The sequence below is a fragment of the Carassius auratus genome, chromosome 3 (genome assembly GCF_003368295.1).
Source record: "Carassius auratus strain Wakin chromosome 3, ASM336829v1, whole genome shotgun sequence".
Lineage (NCBI taxonomy): Eukaryota > Metazoa > Chordata > Actinopteri > Cypriniformes > Cyprinidae > Carassius > Carassius auratus.
In genome coordinates, this window is record NC_039245.1 from 7,759,299 (window position 1) to 7,769,870 (window position 10,572).

Genomic DNA, 10,572 nt, shown 5'->3' on the forward strand with positions numbered 1-10,572 from the left:
TATTCTATTATTTAATCAATTAGGTAACTGCGATATCTAAATATGGCTATCACGCCTAGTTACTGCAACCGCGGTTAATTATAATAAAGGGTTAATCATTTATCAGAGCGCTTTTAAACGCCCAGATCTTTTTTTTATCCTTATCAGGGTTCGCACAGCATTGTGGGTAGAACAGGTCAGATGACCATCCTGTGAGGGGTACAGCTGCTTTCACACACTGTTAGCCACCGATATTTACAGGTACGTCTACGTGTTTCTTGACGTTATCGTTGACCTGTATTAAAGCAGTGAGGTAAAATGATCGACGCAGAAATGGGGTTTCTAGGGTTGATGGTTTAGTGGCCGCAGTTAGCGAGCTAAGTTAACTAGCTATCATCAATGTGACTGTCTGTACGGGAACAGGACTCATGGGGGGTTGGGGTGGACAGGACGGTAGCTCTTTACGTCAAATTGGCGATTTGTTTGATTTGCCTGACACGACTCGCACGAAACATCTGTGTGCTTTGTTTCATAGTAGTGTAACAATAAAGTTTTACTTTAGCGAGGCACTGTCGCTTGCACGACGAGTCTTTCCGAGATTACAGGATAAACCGGGTTATAGTCTAACAACAATCACGTCTCTCTGACTTTACGGTTAGCTGTTTCGAGTAGTAATTCAGTTAACAGCCTCGTAACGTGGAGTATAAACTGACACCCGGCTGTGTGACATTACGAGCTGCATGTAATGAGTGTTAAAGTATGAGCCATCTGCTTCACTCTCTGGATTAGATGCTTAATCTACTGTTATTATTCTATATTATATTGTATAAGAATAAGGGACAGAAATTAACAGGGGGAAGAGCCCTGTAATTCAAAAGATGTGCTGCCCAAAAAAAATAATTATAATAAATTCCTCAGTGTTTTTTATTTGTAACATCTGATAATTTTCGTTTGCATCTTGAATCTTTTAATTAGTATTTTGGGCCTAAATACAGGAATGTTCCATCAGATATGAGTCAGATATGACTTGATTTTATTTATATGGCTGTAAATGACTAACTAGTAGTAAAGTTGAAATATTTAGCATGTATGGATCACTATAAAAATGTAAGATATGTGCCCTCAGATGTATTATGTTCCAAAATATTTGGCTTCAGATGGCAAATACCCATTTATGAAAAATATTTCTAAATGGCTGATTCTGATTTAACCCATTAAAGATGCAGTAGGTAACTTTTGTAAATATATACTTTTTACATATTTGTTAAACCTGTCATTATGTCCTGACAGTAGAATATGAGACAGATAATCTGTGAAAAAAATCAAGCTCCTCTGACTTCTCCCAGTGGTCCTATTCAGGGGGCAAGGAACTCTACCGGAAGTTGAAGTCGGGCGGGGGCTGCCATCTTTTAGCAGAACTTCACTTGCGTTAGCATTCCCATTGACTCCCATTCATTTTGGCGTCACTTTGACAGCGAATAACTTTACATCTGAGGTGTTTAAAGACTCTGTTTGTCCATTATTTATTTCTAAAGATACACGACAATGTATAAAGGGCTCCTTTACCTTCTTTGTTACATTATGGCCCCGTATAAACCGTTTTTGTAAAAAATAGGCTAACGATTGTGTCATAACCACTCGGCTCTCTGTCGCATTACCGTACAGACAGGAGGAGAAGCTCGCAGGCAATTAACTTAATATGGCGTACTGGCGTTACATTTTAAAATACTATACAAAATAATTAATCAGAATACTTACTCCTGCTCACTCACGACAAAGAACTCCCCGCTCAAGCTCGCCGTCTCTGCAAGATTAACGATGACAGTTTGCACGCACAGCCACTTAGAAGATTTACATCTGGCAGACAGGTTGCTGATGTCGTCAAGCTTCGTTTGAGTCTGCGCGTCAGAAACGGAAGTGCTAAAAAACGCTAAAAATGGGCTTCACTTGTCTCAATTGAGTTCCAATGGGGTCGCTGTGTCCCTTTCTTTTACTGTCTATGGTCCTATTGCCATTTGCAGTTACCGACTGCTCTCGGTAAGAAATCAACCAATCAGAGCTGCGGTCCGTTACTTTGTTTGTGTTCAAAATGTAGAAAAATGTATATAATAAGCGAGTACACCATGAATCCATTTTCCAAACTGTGTTTTTAGCTTGTCCTGAATCACTACGGTGCACCTATAGTAAGTGTTTATATTCAGACTATTTTAGATTGCTTCGGGGGTACCGCGGCGGAGTAACCCAGTACCTTTGTGATTCTTCATAGACATAAACAGAGAGAAGTAGTTCCAGCTACAATGTTCTTCCGCAAGACGCAAGCAGTTCTGTTTATTAACCGCTAGAGCGTCAAAAGTTCCCTACCGCAGCTTTAATTAGCACTGATTTCAAGTGTAAATTTCTTTCATTTTTTTTTTCAACTGATGCACATGAAAAGTGGAACTGAATGTATTATGTGTAATAAAATGAAGTATTTTACTTAATGTGTGTCTGTATTAAGTGAATTAGCCTGTCGCATACTTGCTTTGTCCACAGGATAAGAGCAAATCAGCTTAGTGTATTGCCATGTGATTAATAAAGACATTCAGCTAATTAGAAGGCAGTCCTTTCAGTGAACATTTAAAGGGCTTAGGCTCTCGTGATCAGACTCTGAAAACACTTCATGACCTCCTCCTCCTTTTCTCTTTCATTTGTTGCTATTCCACTATTGAAAAGAGTGAACCTAAATAGAAATTACAGGAAAGAGTGTTTTAGGCTTTACTGGTTTGCATAGTAAACATTAGTTCTTGGTTTTAAATGAGAATACCCGACAGTTAAGTTGTGTGTCTGTACTACAGCTGAGTGGAGTATAAAGTACAATAGGCATGTACTATAGTGAATGTTTTTGATTTATACACCAAATCATGCATAGGGCTGCTTATCACCTACGTATTTAGTCATTAGTCATGCTATTGTCAAACATTTACTCTGTGTTGTTTGTTTACACCAGGGGTGTCAAAGTCAATTCCTGGAGGGACGTTCCCTTTAGAGTTAACCCTAATTAAACGCATCCGATCCAGTTAATCAAGTGTTTCAGGCATATTTGAAATCTAAATAGTATGTATGCTGGAGCAGGGTTGGAATAGGGGTGTGACTGTTAGTATATAACCGTGAGACCGGCGGTTATAGTTGAACACCGTCATTAGAACTCTATAACCGCCAAAACCGTGTCATTAAAATATTTTTGTACAAACATTTTTTAGCAAAAATTATTTTCATTTTTTAGATAGGATCATAAGATGCGCAATATATTGGGAGACATGGTTTTTTCCACTTAATGAAGTTTTGTAAATCGTCAGACATGATATTTACCACTTCATAAAATTTTGCTTTGTAGAAAACTTTTCTTAAAAACGAATTTCGTTTGGAAAAATCTTATCTTAATTTTAATAAATGTTTCATCAACCAATTGCATGTATTTTAATAAATAAAAAGCTAATATAGCAGACAATGATAACCGTGACATGGAAGCACCACCGGCGTTCACTTGCACTGCACTGTGAACTAGAGCGCATCTCATCGTAATGAAACTCAGCGTAGGCCTATGCCTCATACATTAGCATTAAATATCTTTGCTGCATCCTTTCTAGAACAGACAATGGCTTTTTTTTGCGGCTCGCATCAGCAAAGCATTGCATCGCCATAGACCGCAAAATAATCAGCGGATGGCGGGCGGGTGCGGCTTTGAAATTTGCTCTATGATTTCCGCGAAGCAGAAAACGAGGACGGAATCTCGAAATCCAGTCATGAAAATGAAAGTTGCATTTTAATCTGGACAGTCATGGAATTTGCCAAAGTTAGCATAAAATAATCAAATCAAATCTCCATATGGACCAGTATTTGTAAATGTTAAGCCGCAAAAGTTGTTTAAACTATAAATCCGTGTTCTGCGCGTCTCTGTGTGAATTAATGAATGGCAGAGACGTGCAGGTTTGTTTACTACATAGACTGAAGCGCATGACGCTTGCATTAATTTCAGCATCTGAGCTTCAGAGTTCTCTCTCCATCAAGCGATCTGAACTTTTCAGTTCATCTCAATGGACGCACAGCGCACCTGTATTTGATGCTCTGTAAACTCTGTGTGAAGGCGCACGACTCACCGTCGCTTTACTAATAGCGCTGTTTCTCACACATGCAAAGAGAGAGAGAGAGCGAGAGTCTTACCACGCTTAAACAACACGCTATATGTAAACTATTCTTTGTTGTCTTCTACTGTCAAAATAGAGTTCATTTAGAATTATTCATATTCATTTTCGAAGAAGCAGAAGACATACCAGTTTCTCCGGTAGTGGGCGGAGCTAATGCTCAAATGGCAATGGATTTTTTTGCAGCTCGCATCAGCAAAGCATTGCATCGGATGGCGGGCGGGTGCAGCTTTGAAATTTGCTCAAAAAACGTTGGCGCGGATGATTTGTGTTTTGTGAAGTTTTGTGACAGATCTCCTTAATAAACGGAGGTCTGAAATCTCTGCCTCTTTACCGATCAGAGCGCACGCTGACACGGAGTTAACCCGCTATCTCCAAGAACAACCCCCATCCACCCCCCGACGGTTATGTTATAAACCGTCACATTTGACTCACGTCATAACCGTCATCACCAATTCTGAAACCGGCACACCCCTAGGTTGGAACTAAACCCTCTTCCAGGAATTGAGTTTAACACCACTGGGGCCTGTACCATGAAGCTAGATTAGCTGGCTAGCCAGGTAAATTTCAGGTTAGTTTGCACCAATCCTGGGTTTTAGGTACCACCAGAAGATGTCTAATCTGGCGAGAAGTTTCATTCTCTCTACACTTCCGGCTTCTGAACTGGTTGCAGTTCCACTCTGATTCCATATGAGGGCACTCACAGGACGAGTGCAAAATGAATGGAGGTCAATGGCGGTATACCCCCCAAAATCCTCTTTTCTGATGATATAATTTTTTTGTCTAGTATTTTGAATGTTGTATCCGAAAGGAGATGCAAAGAAATTACACATTGCTGGGTGTTAGATTTTTTAGAGTCACTTATTTGCTTTAAAAAGTCTTTAAAAATGTCAATGACGTCATAAAGATTCACATTCATTAGCAGAATGCTAACGTGTTATGGGCAACAACAACTCAACCTGTAAGAAATCGAAAGCACATAAGTACTCGTTCATTCAACTTTCGACCTATAACCCATGTTGAACTTGCAAAACCTACAATCAGATCTGAGATTTCTCAACGGCAATCGGGTGAAAGGGACAAATTTAGCCGTCTAGCCCCATAGACTCCCATTCATTTTGAACTCATGGCCATCGCCTCCAGTGGAACTCTGGTGGTACTGCAACCAAAATTCGGTACAATAGGACTTAATAGGGAATGGGAAGGCTCTCCGTAGACGGGCTCTGGTACCATGTAAATGGCTTGGCTTTTAGTGGCATTCATTGCCATAGTAACTTACACTCCACGGCTAACCTGCTCCGGGGCAGGTTATGTTCTGGGTTAGAGATCTCAAACTGAAGCTGGACCAATCAGATGTGAAAGTGACTTTAGAGTATGCACTCCGGTTCAAATGTTTGAGATCAGTACAAGGAAAAAAAAATTCAGCTAGAACACATACAATTTATCAAAAGTTACATCAGAGACCTGTATTGTTACAAATCATTTTAATTTCAAATAAATGCTGTTCAAAGTGTTTTCAAAATTCTAATAATATTTCATGGTATTACAGTTTTCCCTGTATTTTGAAAGCAAATCTATGTCATTTTGGAGAGAATGAGACTTTTGAGTTAAGTTCATTTGTCATTGTCTGTTTGTGCAGGTGGAGTCATGAGGCACCTGGTCTTCCTCCTCCCAGCCCTGCTGCTGCTGCTGGCTCTCCCGGACACCAGGGGGCGCTACAACGATGACTTCGATGACGGTGAGGACATCGCTGAGTTTGATGACAATGACTTCGCTGAGTTTGAAGATGTCAGCGAGGACCCAGCAGTCGATGTGGAGAAAGAGCCGCCCCCCCGAGCAGCCCCCTCATCTCCACCCATAGTGGACGACGAAGACGAGGCCATGGTGGAGGACGAAGACGCTCAGGATGAGTTTGAAGATGCTGATGCCCAGGTAAAGACCCGTGAAAATGTTCTGTTTCTCTGCAAGTCAAAGTTAATCTGAATTCAATCTGATCGATGTTACAGGATCAAGACATGTACAGCAAGTATGACAACGAGGAGTTTGAGGGCTATAAGAAGACCAACCCTTCATTCAAAGACACTCTTAAATACAGCGAGGTAGAAATTAATTACAAAAGGCTTTTACAGGCACTTCATTGGCCTGCTTAGATGACTGTTTGTATGTGTGTAACAGGTCCCAGCACACCTTCAGAACAGCTGGGAGAGTTACTACATGGAGATCCTGATGGTCACGGGTCTGCTTGCCTATATTATGAACTACTTAATTGGCAAAAACAAGAACAGCAGACTTGCCCAGGCTTGGTTTAATTCCCATAGAGAACTTCTCGAGAGCAACTTTGCCCTCGTGGGTAAGTGTTCCTCTCTCTTCACTTTCCTCGGACCCGGTTTTTGTCTGACTCTCAAATGTGTGTTTGTTTTTAGGGGATGATGGCACCAGTAAGGAGGCCACCAGTACGGGGCAACTGAACCAGGAGAATGAGCACATCTACAACCTGTGGTGCTCAGGACGTGTCTGCTGTGAGGGGATGTTGATTCAGCTTAAGGTAGCGTGTTTATGTCAATCAGAGAAGGAAAGATATTTGATCGATATCCGTGTATTCACCATGGTGTCGTTTTCTTTTGTCAATTACAGTTTTTGAAGAGACAGGACCTGCTGAATGTGTTGGCCAGGATGATGAGACCAGTCTGTGATCAAGTGGTGGGCACACACAAACTGATGTATTAACGTAGACTGATTACAAATAATATCTCAGAAGTTTGTTCTCAGAAATCTCACTCTTCCTTTTCCAAAGCAAGTCAAAGTGACTTTGAATGATGAGGACATGGACACGTTTGTGTTTGCCGTGGGGAGTCGGAAGACCATAGCACGGCTGCAGAAAGAGATGCAGGACCTGGTTAGTTAACATTTTACATAAAAGAGAATATTTTAGTGAAGGGTTTGATTTAGTCATACTGATGGAAACCAACATCTCTTAGATTTTTTTTTGTGCAATTCATTACGCACACAGTTTGTTTGTTAGCAAACTGAACTGTGCTAGTCTCACTGTATGTTTGTGTTTAAGTGCAGTCTGAGAGGCAATAGAAAGATGTGATCTCTAATTATTTGTTCTGGTAGTTTTAATGTGATCAGGAACTGCTCTGTGCTAACTTATTTTTTTTCTTGGTCTCTTTATAGAGTGAGTTCTGTGGTGATAAGCCCAAATCAGGGGCAAAATATGGCATCCCTGAATCTCTGTCCATTTTATCAGAAATGGGAGAGGTCACGGATGGAGTGATGGACAACAAGGTAAGAGCGGAACATCCCTGTCTCCCAGATAATTATTGAGATTATTGTCATAATACTGTGGAGAGAAAATGGACTCCCTTATGAAACTAAAACTATTAAAAAAGATTTTCGTTATTTGAAGTAAATCTAAAACCTTAAAAATGTAAAATGTTGACTTGCCAACTACCTGAAATAGTTTACACTGAAGTACTAAAATCTAAAAGAAAATATAAAATAATTGAAATGTATATATAATTGGTGTTGTAAATGTATATTTATCCTTCTTCCCAATGTCATGGGTCCTTGTTTTTATTTTTCTGTTTTCAGATGGTGCATTACCTCACCTCTCATGCCGACAAGATTGAGTCCATCCATTTTTCGGACCAATTCTCTGGTCCAAAAGTTATGCAAGAGTACGTTTTGTTTTTCTCTCCTTGTACTCGTAGTAGTTCTTATTCTTCCACTGTGTTGGAGGAGCTTGTACTGGTTAATAAATGTTAATGGTTTCTAAACTATTTTTAGGGAGGGTCAGCCCTTAAAGCTGCCCGAGACTAAGAAAACCCTTCTGTTTACATTTAACGGTGAGAGAAATTCATAATCCACAAATGACGATTCTCTGTACTTGCATGACACTGAAACATTCCTCGTTCATCAGTGTATTAATGTGCTGTATTTTCCAGTGCCTGGGATGGGGAACACATCTCCCAAAGATATGGACGGTCTGCTGCCTCTGATGAACATGGTGATCTACAGCATCGACAAGCTCAAGAAGCTTCGCCTCAACAGAGAGGTGAGTGCACAAGCACAACGTGCATCACATGTTAAATCAGTAACAGAAGATTAATGCATAGCTTTATATGGCTGTTTAGGGGAAGCAGAAAGCTGATCGAAACCGTGCTCGCGTGGAGGAGAACTTCCTGAAGCAGACTCACGCTCAACGGCAGGAGGCCGCTCAGACACGCCGCGAAGAGAAGAAGAGAGCGGAGAAGGAGAAGATCATGAGCGAGGAGGATCCTGATAGACAGCGCCGCCTAGAGGTGTGTGTTTGTACAACTAAAAACCACATCTTCTCTCTTATTGTGCCATTGTCTGCATCTATACAGAGTTTTCTCCTTGCTCCTTTTTCATTCAGGAAGCCGCCCAGCGTCGGGAGCAGAAGAAGCTGGAGAAGAAGCAGATGAAAATGAAGCAGATCAAAGTGAAAGCCATGTGAGACACACGCTCGTAGACATTAGAGAAAGAATCGAACACTTCTACACCTGCTAATGTAAACTCTTCTACATGAATGTGCATGCCATTTGATTGGCTGCTATTGCACCCATCGAAACGCTCAGTCCAATCAGGAGAAAGCAGCTGGTCAAGGAGTAAATCTGATCTTTAAAAGACAACTGGAATGGAGATGGTCTGTTTGAACTATTTGAACGTGTTTTACTGTAGCAGTCGTTTAAAGCATGAGTTGTCTGCCTAATTGCATGGCAGTTTTTACTTGCAAGAATATTGCTTTTTGTGAACTTTGCCATAATAAACTTGACCTTTTTGGCTCTCTTCAAACCAACTTGCCACTTTAGCCAACCTTTTCCAGTTCAGTTGTCTCCTGGAGTTCAGTATGGGCCCTCCAAAACTTTGTCAAGAGGACCTATGGTTTTATTTCTATTCCCAGAGATTTAAGTTTCAGCTATGCTTCTTTTAAAGGTGAAATGCGGGAGTGTTTTTAAAAGGAACTGGGTGGGTAAGAAAGCTTCCTTTTTTGTACTACAGTGCTTCCTTAACCCTGTTTCTAAAAGTTCATGATTGCAAGCGTTTTATAGATGAGTAATAGGCACATCATCATTGTTTTCTTAATCTTTCTTTTGTTTTTTATGAGCAAAGGCCCACTGTGAATTGTCACTGTCAAGGCAGCACAAACTCCTTTTATATGTATTTAACAGAGGTGAAATTTTTATTTAGCATTAAGTTAATAGTCGATCTGAGCATCCATGAGTAAACCTTGACTGTAACCCTTTTTTCTGTAACATTTGTTAATGAGACACTTAACTAAATAAAACATTCACTGAAAATATCTTTCTTTTTATTGTCATGGTCTTTGATTTTCAGCTGGTTTTTTTTTTAATCTTATTTAATTATATGTATTTGAAAAGTAGCAATGGGTAGTTCACCCCTGCAGTGTAATATGCTATGTTTCCTATAAAGCTATTTTTAACATTTTGATTAAATTTTTTTTTAGGGAATGCTATTTTGACAGTTAATTTATTAAGAGACCATATTATATCTGTAGATTTGAACTCACTAATTGATTCGTTTTTGTCATGCATTTCATTTGTGGCACTAATGAACTTATTAAAATGTGAACTTAACTTTTTTTTTTTTTTTTTAATGGTATTGTTTAAAAAGGCATCTGGAAATACAAAGTTTTATTTATCGAAGAGAAAAAAAAGTAACTGGTCACAGTTTCCACATGGTGTTGCTGTGGCTCAGTGGTAAAGCATTGTGTTAACAATGTAAAAGGTTGTGTGTTCGATTCCCAGGGGAACACGTGTTAGGTAAAAATGTTAGCCTGAAGTTGCTTTGGATAAAAGTGTCTGCTAAATGCATAAAATCTAAAAAATCTGATGTGTCCACAAAAGTATTAAGCAACTGTTTTCAACATTTATAATAGTAAGAAATGTTTCCCGATCAGCAAATCAGTAGTTGTATTATTCTAATGATTTCTGAAAGATCACGTGACACAGAAGACTGGAGAAATGATGCTGAAAATTCAGCTTTGACATTACAATAAATTTGAAAATATATTAAATTAGAAAAGGTATTTTAAATTGAGTATGTCATATTATCACTGTTTTTACTGTATTGTTTAAATAAACGCAGCCTGGGCGAGCATAAAAGCTTTCTTTCAAAACATTTTGAAAGTCTTACCAAACCTAAGAACAGCAGTGTAATTTAGATATCTTTTCATGTGTAAACCATCAAGATCTATGTGTTAACAAGACATCACAATTTTATTTATTATTTTTCACATGTAGAGTCAATGAAAAATGGCGTTCCTCTGATATTTATTAAGTCGTTTAACAATTTTCACATGCTGTGCAATATACACATGACAACAAATATTGTAGCAGATATGATAGGTCTACGTGCAAAGTGTTTA

The 10,572-nt window shown here is 39.3% G+C and overlaps 1 protein-coding gene across 1 annotated transcript; it reads left to right on the forward strand.

Moving 5' to 3' along the window:
• Positions 1-135: 135 nt before the first annotated feature.
• LOC113046077 (coiled-coil domain-containing protein 47-like) lies at positions 136-9,488 on the forward strand. Its single transcript, XM_026206929.1, has 13 exons — positions 136-240; positions 5,800-6,092; positions 6,167-6,259; positions 6,336-6,510; positions 6,584-6,705; positions 6,795-6,860; positions 6,955-7,056; positions 7,338-7,448; positions 7,755-7,840; positions 7,950-8,008; positions 8,108-8,217; positions 8,297-8,464; positions 8,560-9,488. The coding sequence occupies exons 2-13, from the start codon at positions 5,808-5,810 to the stop codon at positions 8,638-8,640; spliced, it is 1,458 nt and encodes a 485-aa protein (XP_026062714.1). The 5' UTR covers positions 136-240; positions 5,800-5,807; the 3' UTR covers positions 8,641-9,488.
• The last annotated feature ends 1,084 nt before the right edge of the window (positions 9,489-10,572 follow it).

Bases quoted from the DNA above. Each gene is read 5' to 3' on its own strand.
- LOC113046077 (XM_026206929.1), top strand. From the start codon at position 5,808: ATGAGGCACCTGGTCTTCCTCCTCCCAGCCCTGCTGCTGCTGCTGGCT. The intron at 6,093-6,166 runs GTAAAGACCCGT...TCGATGTTACAG, and splicing joins TTGAAGATGCTGATGCCCAG to GATCAAGACATGTACAGCAA. The intron at 7,841-7,949 runs GTACGTTTTGTT...AACTATTTTTAG, and splicing joins GGTCCAAAAGTTATGCAAGA to GGAGGGTCAGCCCTTAAAGC.